At 40.8% G+C, this 21,533-nt stretch overlaps 1 protein-coding gene across 2 annotated transcripts in view; it reads right to left on the bottom strand.

Annotated features, from left to right (window-relative positions):
• Nucleotides 1–21,533, bottom strand: part of rnf4 (ring finger protein 4) — a 55,922-nt gene that overhangs the window by 17,507 nt on the left and 16,882 nt on the right. Inside the window, exons 2-4 of one of the 2 annotated variants that reach the window (XM_073047942.1) lie at nt 13,936–14,065; nt 7,617–7,722; nt 284–360 (exon numbers count right to left, since the gene is read on the bottom strand). In XM_073047942.1, coding sequence (XP_072904043.1) covers nt 284–360; nt 7,617–7,722; nt 13,936–13,944 — 192 coding nt within the window. In that variant the 5' untranslated portion in view covers nt 13,945–14,065. The remainder of the gene's footprint in view (nt 1–283; nt 361–7,616; nt 7,723–13,935; nt 14,066–21,533) is intronic. The other variant, XM_073047943.1, reaches the window with a different exon arrangement.

Genomic DNA, 21,533 nt, shown 5'->3' on the forward strand with positions numbered 1-21,533 from the left:
CTACCCAGATGGAATACAAGGTGTTTTTTGTCCAACAGTAAAGGAGGCCGTGGATTGACATATTGGAATGAAAATGGAAAGTGGACTACTGAAATTGTACATTTATGTCATAATTGAAATTGATTTTTCCCAAGAACAAAATGGATCATCTCCCTCAGTTGGGTTAAGTTATAGATTCCTGATATATTTCTTCCCTCCACCCTCCTCAAACTATCTGTGAAATTCAGCACCTTTTTTATCTTTGGTCTCTAACTTGACAGATAGTCCCGTCAGCATCACTTACCTCAACAGAATCATTGTTGGTGAGATCAACCACCACAGGTTCAGAGGATTCACAGGTTAGGTCAACTACCTCACCACCTGTCAGGACCAGACACCGCAGCTTTATTAATGCACTGTCAGGTTTAATTATGTTCTTAAACATTGTCTTATGATGAAAGAACGTAAGTGGATTCAGAATTAGAATCAGGTTTAATATCACTGACATGTATCATGCAATTTTGTTGTTTTGTAGCAGCAGTAGATTGCAATACATAACAATAAAAATCTATAAATTACAATAAGTCTATATAAAAATAAGTAAGTAGTGCAAAAAGAGAAGGAAAAATTGAGGGAGTGCTCATGGACTCATTGCCCATTCAGAAATCTGATGGTGGAGGGGAAGCAGCTGTTCCTGAAACAATTGAGTGTGTGTCTTCAGTCTCCTGTACCTCCCTCCTGACAGTAGCAATGAGAAGAAGGCTTGTCCCTGGTGATGAGGGTCCGTAATGATGGATGCTGCCTTTTTGAAGCATCACCTTTTGAAGGTGTCCTGGATAGTGGGTAGGTTAGTGCCCATGATGGATCTGGCTGAGTTTCCAACTTTCTGCAGCTTTTTCTGATCCTGTGCAGTGGCCCCTCCTTACCAGACGGTGATACAATTGTAGAAATTTGTGAGTGTCATGGGTGACACACCATGTCTTCTCAAACTCCTAATGAAATACAACTAACAAGGGGAAATCTGCAGATGCTGGAAATTTGAGCAGCACAAACAAAATGCTGGAAGAACTCAACAGGCCAGGCAGTGTCAATGGAAAAGAGTACAGTCGACATTTCAGACCAAGACCTTTCGGCAAGACACCAGCATGAAATATAGCTGCCGTCTTGTTTTCTTTATAGTTGCATTGATATTCTGTGCCCAGGACAGATGTTCAGAGACATTGACACGCAGGAACTTGAAACTGATTGCCTTTTCCACTGCTGATCCCTCAGTGAGGACTGATGTGAGTTCCCTTGGCTTATCCTTCCTGAAGTTCACAGATTTATTCTTATATCACATAAAGGCTGCTCCTATAAATAGCCTCCTCACACAGCACCAGGTTTCACCTCTAAACTTCAGCAAGTATGTTTTATTAAACATAATGTGATTAGGTGTGAGTTTAGACAGGAAATCTCATTTTCGAATAACTTCATGTGAGCAATGCAATTCTGGGAAGAGTGAACCACTTCACATTGTCACCATTTCTCATCCAGTCAGATTCAAGTCCCAATTCAAAAATTGTTGGTCTCATGGATTAGCGTTACGAGGGACTCTTCCACTTTCTCTTGGATGAGAACTTAAAACGTCCTTTTCAGATATCCAGATAACACTTGCAGGTCCTGACTTGGCAAATATTTATCCCTCTAATAATGTCAATAAAGCAGAATTGCATCACATCGGACATAAGCTAAAAGACCATAAGATATTGGAACAGAATTAGGCCATTTGGCCCATCAAGTCATTCCACCATTTCATCATGGCTGATCCAATTTTCCTCTCAGCCCCAATCTCCTGCCTTCTCCCAATATCCCTTCGTGCCCTGACCAATCAAGAATATATCAACCTCTGCCTTAAATATACATAAAGACTTGGCCTCCACAGCTGCCTGTTGGGTTCCATAGATTCACCCCTCTCTGGTCCACGAAATTCCTCATCTCCATTCTAAAAGGACTCCCCTCTATTCTGAGGCTGTGTCCTCTGGTCTTAAGACTCTCTGACCACTGGAAATATCCTCTTCACATCTACTCTATCAAGGCCTTTCGACAGGTTTCAATGAAGTCACCCCTCATTCTTCTCAATTCCAGTGAAAACAGGCCCAGCGCCATCAAAATAGCCATTCAATCCTGGAATCACTTTCATGAACCTCCTTTGGACCCTCTCCAGTTTCAGCACATCCTTTCTAAGATACAGGGTCCAAAACTGTTCACAATACTCTATGAAGCCTCATCAGTACTTTATAAAATCTCAACATTACATCCCAGCTTTTATATTCTCGTCCTGTTGAACTGAATGCTAACATCGCACTTGCCTTCCTCACCACAGACTCAATCTGCAAATTAACCTTTAGAGAATCCTGCACAAGGACTCCCAAATCCCTTTGTGTCTCAGTTATTTTGTATTTTCTCTCCATTTAGAAAATAGTCAACCCTTTCATTTCTTCTACCAAAGTGCATGACCGTACACTTCCCAACACTGTATTCCACCTGCCATTTCTTTGCTCATTCTCCAAATTTGTCTAAGCCTTTCAACTTCTCAAAACTACCTGCCCTTCCACCTATCTTAATTTTGTCTACAAAGTTTGCAACAAAGTCATCAATTCCATCATCCAAATAATTGACATATAACGTAAAAAGAATTGGACCCAACACAGATCCCTGTGACCTCTCTGGTTTCCTCTGGGTGCAAAAGTTTCCTCCCACATTCTAAAGGCTTAGTAAGTTGAAGGCATGCTATGTTAGCACCGGAAGCATGGCGACTCTTGTGGGATGCCCCAGCACATTCACAGACTGTGTTGGTCACCGATGTCCATGACATATTTCACTGTGTTGCAACATAATATGACAAATACAGCTGATTGTTCTCTTTTTCTGGAGTGTTAGAGGTTAAGAGCTAATCTAATAGAGGTGTATTAATTTATGAGAGGCAGAGAAAGTGTAGACAGAGTCCTGCGGCCAGCAAGATGCCGGAGAGCTCAGGTTTAAGGTGAGAGAGAACAAGTCCAACGGAGATTTCTGAGGCAAGTTTTTTTTTGTTTTACAGAGAATGGTAGGTGCCCAGAACATGCCTCAATGGAAAGTGGCATGATAGTGATGTTCAAGAGCAAGTTGTTAAAAAGACACATGAATAGTTGGGGAATATTGACAGGTTCAGGCAGGAGAGCAGTTTGAAATTGGCATGAGGTTTGGCACAGACAATATGAGTGAAGGGCCTGTTCCCACTCTGCACTGATCTATGAAATGCACACTAGCTTGTGGGGTCTTCTTGTGTGCTCATTGATTGTCCTTCCTTTTACAAAGCACCAAAAAGAGATCTTGGGGTCCAGAAGATGCAGAAATGGTTAAAAAGCATGTCAGAGATACACAGCCTTCTCTCTCAACCTCTGCACGACTTCAAGAGTAAAAACTCTATCCTCATTTTCTATATAATCTCAACAACGATACTGGAATATTGGATTGCGATATTTGGATTCCGATTGCATTTGGAAAGCAGAGGCATCATTTAGTGAAATAATATTTAAAGGATTTTTAAAAATTTATTGAGATACAACAGTGAATAGGCCCTTCTGGCCCTTCCAGCCATGATGCCAGCTCAAATCTATTCACAGTTGCAAGAAAAAGTTTGTTAACCCTTTGCAATTACCTGCTGTTCTGCATTCATTGCTCAAAATCTGGTCTGATTTTCATCTAAGTCACAATAATAAACAAACACAATCTGTCTAAACTAATAACACACAAACAATTGTACTTCATCTCATCAATACTGAGTACACCATTTAAACAATCACAGGTGAGGTTCAAAATAGTATGTGACGCTCTGGGGTAATGCCTTCTACAAAAGCTATTTACAGTCAGCTGTTCCAATCAATGAGTTGAGATTGGAGGTGTGGGTTGAAGAGGTGCCCCTCCCTATAAAAAGACAAACAAAGTCAGGTTACTGACAGAGCCTGCTCTTCTCAAGAAAGATCTGTTTATGTGCACCATGCCTCAATCAAGACAATTTTCAGAGGATCAGAGAAGAATTGTGGAGCCACTTGAATCTGGAAAAGGCTACCAATGCATTTCTAAAGACCTGAGTGTTCATCAGTTCACAGTAAGAGAATTGTCTACAGATGGAAGAAATTCAGTACTGTTGCTACTCAAGAACGCAACATGCAATGCTGAGGGAGATGAAAAGGAACCCAACGGTAACAGCAGAAGACTGCAGAAATCTCTGCAACTTGTTCAAGTCTCCTTTCATGTGTCCACTATAAGAGAAAAACTCTGATCAAGAATGGTGTTCATGAAAGGACACCATGGAGGAAAACTGTTCTCCAAAGTAAACATTGCTGCACGTCTCAAGTTTGGAAAAGGCCACCTGGATGTTCTAAATATTTCTGGGAGAATGGTCTGTGGACAGATGACACGAAAGTTGAACCCTTGTTGGCAGAAATGAACACCACTATGTTTGGAGGAAAAAGGGCACTGCATACCAACATCAAAACCTCAACCCAACTGTGAAACATGGTGAAAGAAGCATTATGGTTTGGGGCTGCTTTGCTACCTTAGGGCCTGGAAAGCTTGCAATCGTTGAGGGAACAATGAAGACATTTTATAGGAGAATGTTAGGGTAGAGGTCTGTCACCTGAAGCTTAATAGAAGTTGGATAATGCAATAAGAGAATGATCCAAAACACAACAGTCAATCAACAACAGAATGATTTAAAAAGAATAAAGTTTGTGTTTTGGAATGGCTGGCTTCAAGTCTGGACCTTAATCCAATTGAGATGCTGTGGCATGACCTGAAGAGGGCTGTTCATGCGAGTTATCCCAGAAATATTGATGAACTGAAACAGTTTTGTATGGAGGAATGGTCTAAAACTCCTCCTTGCCATTGTGCAGGCCTGGTCAGCAGCTACAGGAAACATTGGTGGAGGTTATTACTGCTAAAGGAGGTTCTACCAGTTACTAAATACAAGGGTTCACATACTTTTTCCAGCCTGGACTGTGAATGATTAAACAAAGTCCAATAAAGACAAGAAAAGTACAATTGTTTATGTGTTACTAATTCAGGTGGATTGTGTTTGTCTATTGTTGTGACTCATATGAAGATCAGACCATATTTCATGAGTTATCAATGCAGGAAAAAAGGTAAAAGCAAAGGGTTCACATTTTTTCTTGCAACTGTATGTATTCATAAACACATAGATACATACTGATATTTCTGTATATATGCACATTTCATTCATTATCTGTAATTTAACCTCATACTTATTTTTATACAATTCCTTATCATTGCTGAATGTTGGTTTTTGTTGTAGTGTATGTCACACCAACACACCACAGCAAATTCCCAATCCATGTAAATTTATATGCCAAATAATAATGATCCATTATCTATTTATTGGGTATGGACTTAAAGACAGATCCTTAGTATTCAACCCTATTTACCTCACAAACTCATTTTCTGTTTACTTTCCAGAACTTTCTTATTTTCAAAATTTCTATTTGGACCAGATTTCAGAATGTTCACTGAATATTTGATTTCCTTATTCAGTAACTGTTGTGGGTTGCAGATGGATACTGTTTGATGCAGCTCAAATTATTGGCACTTCATTGTCAGCAAAATGAAAGACTCTCTCCATCTTCCCTTTCCATTTGTCTTTAACAAAAACACCTCATTTTCTTTAGCTCTTCCTGCTCATTAACTAACACATGGAAGACAATCGTAACTGCCAATCTCTTACATTCAGTGAACAGGCTTTTCTGCCTGAACTCTAAAAATACGAGTGGGAAAACTCCTTAATTACACTAATTACCAGCAGGTAAGACAAAAGTTAATGCAGCTGGTATTACAGTAGCTGGATTACAGTGCTCTGTAGGTGCTCATTAGTGTAAGATTACACCCAACACTTTTTAAATTCTGCTTCACTGAAGAGTAAATCCAACCACTGATAATAAGCATGCCCACAAGGCAGGTTTAATTTTGTGGAATAATCCGTTCCAGGTCAAAGCAAATTCTGAGGGGCTTTGAAGTAAATACCATAAACACTAAGGTCAGGCAGCAGCAGGGGAGAGAAATGGGATTAGCATTTCAATTTCATCTTGGACACTGGTGTCCCCACCATCGAGGACATCTTCAAAACACAATGCCTCAAGAAGGTGGCATCCATTACTCAGGAAGGAGTCTTCTTTTGTTTTTGCTGCTTGTGTTGTTCTGTGGAGCATTGTCGGCAGGCTGTGTCAGTGCCAGAATGTGTGGCAACGCTTACGGGCCTCCTTAGGTATGCTAGTTGTTTACGCAAATGGCGGATTTCATTGTATGTTTTGAAGTGCCTGTGATAAGAAAATCCGAATCAGACCCTCACCATCCAGGACATGCCCTCTTCTCAGTACTGCCATCAAGGTGGTGGTACAGGAGCCTGAAGATGCCCAATGTTTTAGAACAGCTTCTTCTTTTCTGCCATCTGAACGGTCCATCAACACTACCTCACTTTGTTCTCTTTTTGCATGATTTATCCTTTTTATATTCAGATTGTAATTTATGATTTTTTAAATATATCTTGCACAGTACCGCTGTGGCAAGACAAAAAAAATTTACGTGTCAATGACGATAAACCTGACTCAGATGAAGACCCTTTAAGAATTCTGAAAGTCTCCAATTTGAAGTGCCAATCTCATTTCTTCTTCCATAAGCACTGTCTGACCTGTTGAATGTTTCCACCATTTTCTGCTTTTATTTCAGATTTCCGTTATCTTCAGCTGTTTTGATTTTGATTCTGAAGGTATGGAAATCCACAATTAGAGGACAGTTTCAGAATAATGGTCCATCCATTTAAAGTGGAAGTAGGAAAGAATTTCTTTATTAAGATGGCTGACAATGTTTGACCCTGCAGAGCAATGGAACCAAAATATTTGAATAAATCATAAACACAAGAGATTCTGCAGATGTTGGAAATCCAAAGTAACACACACAAAATGCTGGAGGAACTCAGCAGGTTGGACAGCATCTATCTAGTAGAATGAACAGTCGACATTTCGGGCCAAGACCTTCCTGATGAAGGGTCATGGTCCAAAACACTGACTTTTTATTCCTCTCCGTAGATGCTTCCTGGTCTGCTGAGCTCCTCTAGTATTTTGTGTGTGTTACGTATGTGCGGACTAAGAGTCATGTTAGTAAAGGTCCACGCAGAGCAACTTGCGGTCTGGGTACGATGGACCAAGCCCGCTGAAACAAAAACAATGTGCGTGAAAGCCTGCAAGATGAATCACATCGGATCGACTGCAAGGTGACAGGTGCACATTCAGCTGATCGATTCACTGTGCAACACATCAGCTGCATACACATCCACCACATTTTGGCAATCGATCCAATACGGTTCAGTGCGTGCCACTCTTCTTAAACAAACTAAGACAGGCAGACATCTGAGCCTTGGGATAATTGGAGGGGTAAATGAAGTTGAGGTCAGCTTCTTCCTGAATGGTGCAACAGGCTGTTCAGACACATCATGCCCTTGTGGGCAACCCAAGCTGCCATTTCTCATTCAGGCTATTGGCTTCCATTGGCTCAATGGAAGTGAATGGAAGATGGGAGATCGAGTGAAGATTTCCTATGCTACTCACCAGTCTCAATGATGTCTGCTTGTGGCTCAGCTGGTTCTGCCAATCTGTGACGGCGGCGTACTCTTCGGGACTGCTGAGAAGGCATCATTCTGCGTTTCCTGGGAGCCTAAAAATATAAAGCAAGCTAAGCTACAAGACCTCATTATTTTTCTTTCTCTTCAACAGTGCAATTCTGACAAATACATGTTCGGCAGTAACTTTATACTGGCCTCAATATATGCAAAATATCAATTTCCATATTTCAGTGAGAAAGCATTTAGGAGGAACATACAGAAACGTTAAGTGCTCAGTCAGTTATCAGATTCCCCTCCGCCATCAGAGTTCTGAATGGACAGCTGAAGTCAGAAGTTTACATACACCTTAGCCAAATACATTTAAACTCAGTTTTTCACAATTCCTGACATTTAATCCTAGAAAACATTCCCTGTCTTAGGTCAGTTAGGATCACTACTTTACTTTAAGAATGTGAAATGTCAGAATAATAGTAGAGAGAATGATTTATTTCAGCTTTCATTTCTTTCATCACTTTCCCAGAGGGTCAGAAGTTTACATACACTTTGTTAGTATTTGGTAGCATTGCCTTTAAATTGTTTAACTTGGGTCAAACGTTTTGGGTAGCCTTTCACAAGCTTCTCACAGTAAGTTGCTGAAATTTTGTTCCATTCCTCCAGACAGAACTGGTGTAACTGAGTCAGGTTTGCAGACCTCCTTGCTCGCATACGCTTTTTCAGTTCTGCCCACAAATTTTCTATCGGATTGAGGTCAGAAAATGATGTCAAGTCTGGTTCATCCTTGGGAGCAATTTCCAAATGCCTGAAGGTACCACGTTCATCTGTACAAACAATAGTACGCAAGTATAAACACCATGGGACCACACAGCCATCATACCACTCAGGAAGGAGACGCATTCTGTCTCCTAGAGACAAATGTACTTTGGCGCAAAAAGTGCAAGTCAATCCCAGAACAACAGCAAAGGACCTTGTGAAGATGATGGAGGAAACAGGTAGACAAGTATCTATATCCACAGTAAAACAAGTCCTATATTGACATAACCTGAAAGGCTACTCAGCAAGGAAGAAGCCAGTGCTGCAAAACTGCCATAACAAAAGCCAGACTACAGTTTGCAAGTGCACATGGGGACAAAGATCTCACTTTTCAGAGAAATGTCCTCTGGTCTGATGAAACATAAATTGAAACGTTTGGAAATAATGACCATCGTTATGCTTGGAGGAAAAAGGGTGAGGCTTGCAAGCCGAAGAACACCAGCCCAACCATGAAGCATGGGGGTGGCAGCATCATGTTGTGGGGGTGCTTTGCTGCAGGAGGGACTGGTGCACTTTACAAAGTAGATGGCATCATGAGGAAGGAAAATTATGTGGATATACTGAAGCAACATCTCAAGACATCAGCCAGGAAGTTAAAAGCTTGGTCGCAAATGGCTCTTCCAAATGGACAATGAGCCCAAGCATACCTCCAAAGTTGTGGCAAAATTGCTTAAGGACAACAAAGTCAAGGTATTGGAGAGGCCATCACAAAAGCCCTGACCTCAATCCGATAGAAAACTTGTGGGCAGAACTGAAAAAGCATGTGTGCAAGCAAGGAGGCCTACAAACCTGACTCAGTTACATCAGTTCTGTCTGGAGGAATGGAACAAAATTCCAGCAACTTACTGTGAGAAGCTTGTGGAAGACTACCTAAAATGTTTGACCCAAGTTAAACAATTTAAAGGCAATGCTACCAAATACTAACAAAGTGTATGTAAACTTCTGACCCACTGGGAATGTGATGAAAGAAATAAAAGCTGAAATAAATCATTCTCTCTACTATTATTCTGACATTTCACTTTCTTAAAATAGTGATCCTAACTGACCTAAGACAGGGAATGTTTTCTAGGATTAAATGTCAGGAATTGTGAAAAATTGAGTTTAAATGTATTTGGCTACGGTGCATGTAAACTGACTTCAACTCTCTCTCTCTATATATATATAAAATAATTGATTGTTTTTTTATTACTATTCATACTATGCATTGCAATGAACTGCTGTAGCGAAACAACAAATTTCACAATATATGTCAGTGATATTAAACCCAATTCTGATTTGGAGACAAATTCAGGGTGCTACTTTAAAATAACTAGGATTAGTTTCTGGAAAATTGCTTAAGTGTTAAAATGCTAATCCTTCAAGATCTTTGTACTTCTCGCAAACTCATGAATGACACTCAGCATAATCAAAGACCCTACCGACCCTGGACATCCTCTCTTCATCCTCCTCCCACTGAACAGAAGATACAATACACTGAAAGCCCATTCCATCAGGCTCAAAGTCAGCTACTACCCCACTATTATCAGACTCTTGTATGATAAGATGGACATTTGGCCTCATGATCTACCTTGCTATGACCTTGTACTTGCTCGTTTACTTGCACTATACTTTCTCTGTAGCTCTTACACTTTATTCTGCACCCTGACCAACCTCAATACACTTGTGTAATGATTTGAGCTGCATGAACAGTGTGTAAGACAAGCTTTCCACTGCATCTCAGCATATATGACAATAATAAACCAATATATGCATCTGGAAGCTTGACAATGAAGTAGCAAGTTTCAGGGATAATGGGGAGATCTGCAGAGCATCAGACTGACTAAGCTGTGTCCCCACAGTTAGGTGCAATGGTCTTCTTTTTGTGATCTTTTACTCATTCACCTACATTACACTGAGAATGAGAGTAGCACAATAAACAAGCAATACACAGATACCGGAGGAAGTCCATGGGTCAGTCAGCATCAATGGAGGGAAATGAACAGTCCATGTTTTGTTTTGAGACATTTCATCAGGACTGGGACTTCAGCTGTGACGAGAATGCAGCCGAGGTCATAGAGAAGTTTAGTGTGGGTGCTCTTTAAAATCAAAGGTAATTTAATTGTGAAAGGAGGGACACTGAATGTGCAGGTCACTAAAAGATACAACATCTGCAGGGATGAAATCATTGGTGCATTGAGAGGAGACAGAGTACTTTGATGTGATTTAGAATACAGTAAATAGTTGGGGGAAAAAACAAAAGCATTTAATCTGATTTTAACAGACCAGGAAAAAAATATTCAGATAGTGGGAAAAGTCAGAAGGGAGTGGGACTTATTGAGTAGTTTAAAGAGAGATGGCACAGGCAATATGGGCTGAATGGCCTTTCCAATGCTTTGATCCCATGAACAGGGCAAGTAGCTTTTGTATTTAACACAATGCCTGCTGTAGTCTCTGGGAAAGGGAATGCACATGAGAAGAGCTGATGCAGCAGTGAAGTGGTTCACAATTGTAAGGGAGACCCTGTAGATGCGTGAGGCTGTACGTTCTTAGCACTGACTGATTTCTAATGCTTACTGTTTCTACTCAGAGATCCACACTTGAAGTAAGTAGACTCATGCAACATGTATACACACATTATAAAGAATGTAGACCATAAAACACAGGAATAGAATTGTCAATCAGCTTATCAAGTCTGCTCCTCCATTCTATCATGGTTGATTTACTATCCCTCTCAATACCATTCTCCTGCCCTCTCCCAGTAACCTTTCACACCCTGACTAATCAAGAACCTATTAATCTCTGCTTTAAATTTCTCCAATGACTTGGTTTCCACAGACATCTCTGGCAATGAATTCCACAGATTCACCACCATCTGGTTCTGGACTCCCCAGTGCAGGAAACATTCTCTCCATATCCATTCTATCTGGGCTGTTCAATATTCAACAGGTTTCAATGAGTTTCTTCCCCCCCCCCCACCCAATTCTTCTAAAGACCCAGAGCCATCCAATACATTAACCCTTTCTTTCCTGGAATCATTCTCGTGACCATCCTCTGGACCCTCTCCAATGCCAGCGTATCCTTCTTTCGATAAGGGGCCTAAAACTGTTCATAATTCTGTAGGTGCTGTCTGACCAATGCCTTATAAAGCCTCAACATCACAAACTTCCTTTTACATTCCTCTTCTCTTAAATTAATGCTAACATTGCAATTGCCTTCCAGATTCAACCTAAAGTTAACCTTTAGAGAATCCTGCACAAGGACTCCCAAGTCCCTTTGCACCTCTGATTTCTGAATATGATCCATGTTTAGAAAATAGCCTAATATTCATAGAGTCTTGTAAATGGTAAAATTTAGATAGATAGATAGATAGATAGATAGATAGATATTTTATTCATCCCCATGGGGAAATTCAACTATTTTTCCAATGTCCCATACACTTGTTGTAGCAAAAAAATAAAAAATATGATATGCATCTAAATCACTATCTCAAAAAGCATTAATAATAGCTTTTAAAAAGTTCTTAAGTCCTGGCGGTAGAATTGTAAAGCCTAATGGCATTGGGGAGTATTGACCTCTTCATCCTGTCTGAGGAGCATTGCATCGATAGTAACCTGTCGCTGAAACTGCTTCTCTGTCTCTGGATGGTGCTATGTAGAGGATGTTCAGAGTTATCCATAATTGACCGTAGCCTACTCAGCGCCCTTCGCTCAGCTACCGATGTTAAACTCTCCAGTACTTTGCCCACGACAGAGCCCGCCTTCCTTACCAGCTTATTAAGACGTGAGGCGTCCCTCTTCTTAATGCTTCTTCCCCAACACGCCACCACAAAGAAGAGGGCGCTCTCCACAAATGACCTATAGAACATCTTCAGCATCTCACTACAGACATTGAATGACGCCAACCTTCTAAGGAAGTACAGTCGACTCTGTGCCTTCCTGCACAAGGCATCTGTGTTGGCAGTCCAGTCTAACTTCTCGTCTAACTGTACTCCCAGATACTTGTAGGTCTTAACCTGCTCCACACATTCTCCCTTAATGATCACTGGCTCCATATGAGGCCTAGATCTCCTAAAGTCCACCACCATCTCCTTGGTCTTGGTGATATTGAGACGCAGGTAGTTTGAGTTGCACCATATCACAAAGTCCAAAGTACAAAGTACAAAGTACGTGGCTATTGTACTAACATGCAGTCAGTTTTTAAAAGATTTAAAGAATCGAGCAACTTTAAACAGAAAAATGACAGGTGATGCATTTAGTAAGGATACTTGCATAAAATGATATCTTCAAAATGGGGAGAGAGATGCAAATAGAAAAATCAAATACAGCATTTGTACAAACAGGTGAAATCCAGAACGAGACAAATTCCTTTTCAGTCCTACACTCAATACAGCCCCGATGAGCAGTAAATAATACCCTTCTAGTGCTACCAACATTCCATTATTAAAAATTCATTGGAACTCTGGGGTCTAACTACCCATCTGACTATTAGATGAAATGAAAATAAAATTGCTCTCCAAACTGACATTTTACTAGCTTAAGATAACATGTTGACAAAATGCGTTGGCAAACTAATAGTGATACTCACATTTTGAGTGTGTAGCATGCCACCTATTAAAAGGACTGCAATCTCTGAGGAGAACAGAGTAGCTTTGCAATACAGTGACCTGAAGCTCACCCCCAGTGAGTGGAGCTGTGGTAATTTTCATGAATAACCAAAGACTCCACTGTAAATCAGACAGATTTTAGGACTGTTGCTGAGTTCTATGAGCCACTTGCAGGCAATGTTTAGTTCTATTTGCTCTATTCAATTACTCAGCTTTCTGTCACTGTATTTTCTTTTAAACATTTATTGTGTAGGCAAACACTTAGACCACGATACACAAGAGCAAAATTAGGCCATTCAGCCCATCAATTCTGCTCTGCCATTCCATCATGGCTGATTTATTATCCCTCTTAACCTCATTCTCCTATCTTCTTCCTATAACTTTTGACACCTTTACTAATCAAAAACTTATCAGCCTCCGGTTTAAATTTGCCCATGACCGGGGCCTCCACAGCCGGTCCGTGCCAATATATTCCACAGATTCATCAGCTGCAGGCTCAAGAAATTCCTCATCTCTATTCGAAAGGAATATCCTGTATCCTGAGGCTGCGTGTTCTGGTCCTAGACACTCCCCCTTTAGAGGAAAATCTTTTCCATGTCCACTTTATCCAGTCCTTCCAATATTTGATAGGTTTCAATGAGATTCCCCCCTCATTCTTCTCAACTCCATCAACACAAGCCAGGCTCAGAGCCATCAAGTGCTCCTCATATGTGCAACTGCTCTACTCAAAGTGTGTCACTGCACTACTGTTTTACATTGGAGGAGGAAGGAAACTACAAAATTCACTATGTGTATAACACCACCTAAAAAATGGCGAACCTCATCATCTTATGTTTGTATTTAAATTATTAAGACAAAGTATAAAGCTCAGCTGCGAAGTTAACACTCAGGCTAAGCTACTGACTGTACTTACTGTGCTCATTGTGTTTTGAAATTTTAATTAAGACAGAGGTTGAGATGATTTTAAAAGCTTTTCATCAGCTATGGTCCAGGGATGCCTTCCAACACAACGCTTAACTTCTGGTTAGCCACATTTCTTCTGTCTGTAGATAAAACGGATCCAGGTTTCCTTAATTTATGTTAAGCATCAAAATGTCCTTTTGCTCTGTCAGGTGAAATTCAGTATTTTTGGTAAAACTGGAAAGCCTTTAGAAGAGGCAATCTACCAGAAGGTTGCACAGCAGGACAGGAAATGGGGAGACATGCTGCACTGGAAAGAAAGAAAGAACTTTCATTTATCTAGAACCTTTCAGAAACTTGAAACGTCCCAAAGGACTTTACTGCCAATGAACTTTGCAAGTGGAGCCATCCCTATAGTGTCGACTCCATGGATCGTAACTTATATTAGCAAAACTCTCAGAAAGAGCAGCAGAACTATTACTTCAGATGTTTTAATCACATGGTTTGAGGGATAAAAATACACCAAAACAGGAAGAGAGTTCTCCAACTTGTCCATGAAATGTGACTTGATATTTCAGGAAGACTACCTGGGTATCACTCAGTCAGTTTTTACTTTGGGATGTCAGCTGACAGAGGACTTAATTCTCTGGAATATAGTGGATCGAGGGACGATCTGACAGAGCAGCATCAACGGGATACATCATCTTTCTTCTCTAGTAGTGGGGTACATGAAAAAAAGAGGGCATAGCCTTCAGATTGGAGACGTAAGGTCTGTAAGGGATATCAAAGCTTCGGCACACAATTTCAATGACCATCTAGAAATCATTATTAGCAACTTCTGAAAGCCATCTAGATAAGTCCATAGGTAGGAGAGGTTTTGAGGGCTTGGGGTCAAATGCAGGCATGGAATGAACCCACAAGCTTCTCATCCAGAAATGAAGCATGTTAACACAGATTCATAGTTGATCGATTTTGGAATGCACTTCTTGATAATGGCAGCATCAGGACTGCTTGCAATACCACAATGCATTGTGTTACACTAAATTACATGGTGTCAATGTTAATCAGGAAATTCTACAGATAGAGGCTGGGAAGTTCCTAAAATGGAATGAGAAGGGGAAGGAAATGGTGGAAGAGAGATAAATTTATTATCCTCCTTGCAGGTTAACAGAAATTACGTACCTAGAGGAAAGAGATCACCTGCTGTCTGAAGTAGCACCATAGAAACATAGAAAATAGGTACAGGAGTAGGCCATTTGGCCCTTCGAGCCTGCACCACCATTCAGTATGATCATGGCTGATCATCCAACTCAGACCCTGTACCTGCTTTCTCTCCATACCCCCTGATCCCTTTAGCCACAAGGGCCATATCTAACTTCCTCTTAAATATAGCCAATGAACTGGCCTCAACTGTTTCCTATGGCAGAGAATTCCACAGATTCACCACTGTGAATGCTTCCTTTCACCCTGCATCCTCTTAGCATCCTCCTCACAGCTAACATCGCCGCCCAGCTTCGTGTCATCCGCAAACTTGGAGATGCTGCATTTAATTCCCTCGTCTAAATCATTAATATATATTGTAAACAACTGGGGTCCCAGCACTGAGCCTTGCAGTACCCCACTAGTCACTGCCTACCATTCTGAAAAGGTCCCGTTTATTCCCACTCTTTGCTTCCTGTCTGCCAACCAATTCTCTATCCACATCAATACCATACCCTCAATACCGTGTGCTTTAAGTTTGCATACTAATCTCCTGTGTGGGACCTTGTCAAAAGCCTTTTGAAAATCTAAATATACCACATCCACTGGCTCTCCCCTATCCACTCTACTAGTTACATCTTCAAAAAATTCTACAAGATTCATCAGACATGATTTTCCTTTCACAAATCCATGTTGATTTTGTCCGATGATTTCACCTCTTTCCAAATGTGCTGTTATCACATCTTTGATAACCGGGTACTCTAGCATTTTCCCCACCACCGATGTCAGACCATAACTAAAAGGCACACAAAATTGACTACGAAAGCAAAGATAAGCAGCATCAAAATATGAAAAATGTGAGAGCACAGCCAGAAAACACAGAGGGGGGGGAAGTGTACACCTGTAAGGCATCCACATATTTAATACTTCTCCTCAGATAACAGGTTTAAACAAATTAATTCAGCTTTTCAATGGATGGGTTGAATATTTGGAGAATAAAGCAAGATTTGGCAAAACCTTCTATTTCAAACTTCAACAACTGCCAAGACACATAAATCATTCACCCCAAGCCTGTCCAGTAGTCAATCTATGCTCATCAGTCCCATTTACTTATTGTACTTCAATCTACAACCTATTGAATTTACTGTTGGCTAAAAATTTTAACCAAATTTGTTCTAGATTTCTGCACCCAACACTGCCTGCAGAAGCTAGCTCAGTTACAACAGCAATTTCAGCTCGGAAACTTGTGTCTATAATTTGTATAGCCAACGTTTTGGGCCAAAGCCTGAAATATTGACTGTACTTTTTTTCCATAGATGCTGCCTGGCCTGCTGAGTTCCTCCAGCATTTTGTATGCGTTTCTTGGATTTCCAGCACCTGCAAATTTTCTCTTGTCTATAATTAGTCCTGCTCGCCACAGATAAGCTATTTGCTAACATGTAACTGTACATCAAACACGTCAGGATTAAATAAAGGCACTAAAGTTTTTAGCAATCACCTTTTTCAACCAACCTAAAACAATGTGCATTGACAGAGAACAGTACCCCTTAAGCCCACCATGTTGTGCCGAATTCTGAACTCATTCCAAGGTCAATCTAACACTTCCCTCTCACACAGCACTCCATTTCCCTTTCATCCATGTGCCAAAGAATCTCTTAAATGTCTATGGTGCATCTGCCTTTACCACCTCTTCTGACAGGGCATTCCACAAACTCACCACTCCTGGTGTAAAAAATTCTTCTGACATCCCTGTATACTTTCCTCCAATCACCTTAAAATTATATCTCGTATAAGCCATTGCTATCCGGGGAAAAAGGCACAGGCTGTCCACTCTATCTTTGCCTCTTATCTACAGTTGAAGTCAGAAGTTTACATACACTTAGGTTGAAGTCATTAAAACTCATTGTTTAACCACTCCACAGATTTCATATTAGTAAACTATAGTTTTGGCAGAACGTTGAGGACATCTACTTTGTGCATGACACAAGTAATTTTTCCAACAATTGTTTACAGACAGATTATTTCACTTTTAATTGACTATATCACAATTTCAGTGGGTCAGAAGTTTACAAACACAATCAAAACAAATCAGTCAAGACCTCAGAGGCAAAAAAATGTGGACCTCCACAAGTCTGGTTCATCCTTGGGAGCAATTTCCAAACGCCTGAAGGTACCACGTTCATCTGTACAAACAATAGTACGCAAGTATAAACACCATGGGACCACGCAGCCATCATACCACTCAGGAAGGAGACGTGTTCTGTCTCCTAGAGATGAACATACTTTGGCATGAGAAGTGCAAGTCAATCCCAGAACAACAGCAAAGGACCTTGTGAAGATGCTGGAGGAAACAGGTAGACAAGTATCTATATCAAAAGTAAAATGAGTCCTATATCGACATAACCTGAAAGGCTGCTCAGCAAGGAAGAAGCCACTGCTCCAAAACCCCATAAAAAAGCCAGACTACAGTTTGCAAGTGCACATGGGGACAAAGATCTGACTTTTCGGAGAAATGTCCTCTAGTCTGATGAAACAAAAATTTAACTGTTTGGCAATAGAATGACCGTCGTTATGTTTGGAGGAAAAAGGGTGAGGCTTGCAAGCCGAAGAACACCATTCCAACTGTGAAGCATGGGGGTGGCAGCATCATGTTGTGGGGGTGCTTTGCTGCAGGAGGGCCTGGTGCACTTCACAAAGTAGATGGCATCATGAGGAAAGAAAATTATGTGGACATATTGAAGCAACATCTCAAGACATCAGCCAGGAAGTTAAAGCTCGGTCGTAAATGGGTCTTCCAAATGGACAATGAGTCCAAGCATAACTCCAAAGCTGTGGCAAAATTGCTTAAGGACAACAAAGTCAAGGTATTGGAGTGGCCATCACAAAAGCCCTGACCTCAATCCGATAGAAAGTTTGTGGGAAGAACTGAAAAATCTTCTGCGAGCAAGGAGGCCTGCAACACCTGACTCAGTTACACCAGTTCTGTCTGGAGGAATGGAACAAAATTCCAGCAACATATTGTGAGAAGCTTGTGGAAGGCTACCTAAAATGTTTGACCCAAGTTGAACAATTTAAAGGCAATGCTACCAAATACTAACAGAGTGTATGTAAACTTCTGACCCACTGGGAATGTGATGAAAGAAATAAAAGCTGAAATAAATCATTCTCTCTACTATTATTCTGACATTTCACTTTCTTAAAATAGTGATCCTAACTGATCCAAGACAGGAAATGTTTTCTAGGATTAAATGTCAGGAATTGTGAAAAACTGAGTTTAAATGTATTTGCCTAAGGTGTACGTAAACTACTGACTTCAACTCTACCTCTAGCAAGTCTTCTCTCATCCTCCAAGTAGTTAAGTCCTAGTTCACTTTGCCTTTCCTCATCAAACATGTTCTCTCATTTTGCAGCATCCTGGTAAATCTCCCATACACTAAAGCTTCTACATCTTTCCTGTAATGAGGCAGCCAGATTGGACAACAATACTCCAAATGTGTAGTTATTCAGCCCTCCCCCAATTAAAAATACTTCGCAATACCATCTGCTCCTTCTCACATCCAAGGAGATCTCAAGGTATACTCACTGTCTCCGGAATGCTTATCCACCAAGAGATCATTGTGCAAAGGAATGTTAAGTCAATTAAATACTATTGCAGCACTTTTGGAATTTCAGAAATATAACAGATATTTAACATCCAACAAAATGTCACACACAGCACAGCTCTCAGGGCTGTCTTTCCATTCAAGCAAAAGAATATGTGGAAATTAACTGAAATTTAACGTGGATGATATAACAGGAACTGCTCTACTCTTCAAAAAGCATCACTCAACAGATGAGTGAAGTCTTTTAACACCAAGGCCTCAAATGATGGGTGCAATGTCCCTTACACTTGGGTAACCATTCCATGAGATGTTGGCTAAACTCTGGCAGTACCACCATTTTCCTGAAACAGCCATTTATACTTTGATTCCACTACTACCTATGAATCTAAACCTGGGTGGAAAATGCTCACTGGACGGTGAACGAATTGCAAAACTTCACTACCCCAGGTTAAATAAATTTCTCCATATTGCTGTCTTGAACAGTTACAGTACATTCTCACTCCAGCATCTAGCTGTCTTTGAATCCATTGTACCACTGTTTCAAACAACTCCTGAAATGCTGGGCAGGTGACAGGGATAACCTCCAACTCCACACAGTTAGAAGCTTAGAGCTGACGACAGAACTGATCCGGGTAACAATCGGCATCTAGCTTGGGCCCAAGGGAAAAATGAGTAACCAAACTATTTGGATGCTCCATGAAAAATGTATAAAAATCACACAGCAATACCTTGTTTTCAGTAAATAAAACAGTGCACTATAGCTTCATCTTCATTATAATACACAAGATTATGTCACAATCTGTCTCTAAGGTCACCCTTGTTGCTCAATTACACCTTCAAGCTTGTCAATTTCATCAGGGCAAAGCAGTGCATTTCTTTCGGAGGTGGGTCAGGAACAGTATGGAGGATTACCCTGCACAACATATTCTGTCTTAAAACTTCAGCTACTTTCAGATCTCCAAAAAAAAGGGGTTGCTTTCCAAATGAAATCAGAATCAGAATCAGGTTTCATATCCTTGACATAAAGTACTATTACAAATGTTTCTGGCACATACCTATATATAGCTATCGCACTGCAGACTTTTGCATGGTACTGAAGCAGAGAGTGAGTTTGTAAAGGATGTTGGGAATGGTGAGGGTGGAGGGCCATGGGAGGGGTCTGGGACAGGAGGCAGAGAGGGAGTGCCAGGGGCAGGGTGTGCAGAGACACCAGGCAAGGTCATCTGATACCAAACAATTGGTTTATTAATCATTACAGAATGTCTCTCAGGTGCTTCCTGCTCCCTCCCTTCTCCTTTTCACAATAATGATTCAAAGGGTTCAGAGGGGTCAAAGAAGGCTCACAAAAATGATTCCAAGTTTGAACAGCTTGTCACATGAAGAGCACTTGATGGCTCTGGGCCTATATTCACGGGAATTCAGAAGAATGAGGGGGTGACCTCATTGAAACCTGTCGAATGGTGAAAGGATGTGGAGAGGATGTTTCCTATTGTGGGAGAGTCCAAGACCAGAGGACACAGCCTCAGAATAGAGTGTTTCTTTTTAGAACGGAGATGAGGAGGAATTTCTTTAACCAGAGAATGGTGAATCTGTGGAATTTGCTGCCACAGGCAGCTGTGGAGGCCAAGTCTGTTCGAATATTTAAAGCAGAGGTTGACAGATTCTTGATTGAGGGGATAGAGGAAAGAAGGAAGGAATTTGGGGCTGAGAGCAAAAATGGATCAGCCATGATGAAATGGCAGAGCAGACTTGATGGGCTAAATTTCTGCTCTTCTGGTCTTATGATTCCCCTCTCCCTGCCCTCTTCCCACTCTCAGTCTACAATAAAGACCCATATTAAAATCAGGTTCATCATCACTCACATATGTCATGAAATACTATGCTTTTTTTCCCCAACAGCAGTACAGTTATATACCAAATTACTAAAGTACCATGCAAGTCTTGGATTCCCTAGATTCACACACCTAAGACTTTTGCACAGTACTATATGTTGTTTTGCAGAACCAGTACATTGCAATAAAAAATTTAAAAAATATATATATATAAAACGTAGTGCAAAAAGAGAGTAAAAAATTAACAATAGTGAGGTACTGTACATAGTTTCATCATTCATTCAGAAATCTTAAGGTGGAGGGGTAGAAGCTGTTCCCACAATGTTGAGTGTGGGTCTTTCTGCTCTTGTACCTCTTCCTCGATGGGAGCAATGAGAAAAGAAGTTGTCCTGGGTGATGGGGGCCCTTAATAATGGATGCCATCTTTTTGAAGTAACACCTTCCTTGAAGCTGGGGAGGTTCATGCCCATGATAGAGCTGGCTGAGTTTACAATATTCTGCAGCCTTTTCAGGTCCTGTTCAGTGTCCTCACCACCGCCCCCGCCTCCTTACCAGATGCACCACTGAGCTGTGTCCTGTCTCTAACATCATTGTGTACATGAGATCCACATCAGCAATCCTGCCAGTTTTGAAGTTTCTAATTTTGGCAGGCTTTTAATTCTCACATTAACCACTTACGCTAATCTGAATCATTCAATGGTAATACTTGAGCAAAACATGACAAAAAAGGTAACAATAATTACATTGAGCAACCTTGTCTAATTATCTCCTCTAAACTGATCCCCTGAAGACGATAATTGGTTTTAACCTAACCCCTCTGCCATCCTATTAAAGGCTATCTGTTCCATCTCGGGTGACATAGCCTTGACTTGCTGCAGGATTCAGTTACCACAGAAGTGAGAACAGTTCTCCATTTCAAACTGGACGATTAGTTACAAGAGGGAGGCTCTCCAACTGGAAAGTGGTTTCTTGTCCAC

Source organism: Hemitrygon akajei, chromosome 6, assembly GCF_048418815.1.
Source record: "Hemitrygon akajei chromosome 6, sHemAka1.3, whole genome shotgun sequence".
Classification (NCBI taxonomy): domain Eukaryota; kingdom Metazoa; phylum Chordata; class Chondrichthyes; order Myliobatiformes; family Dasyatidae; genus Hemitrygon; species Hemitrygon akajei.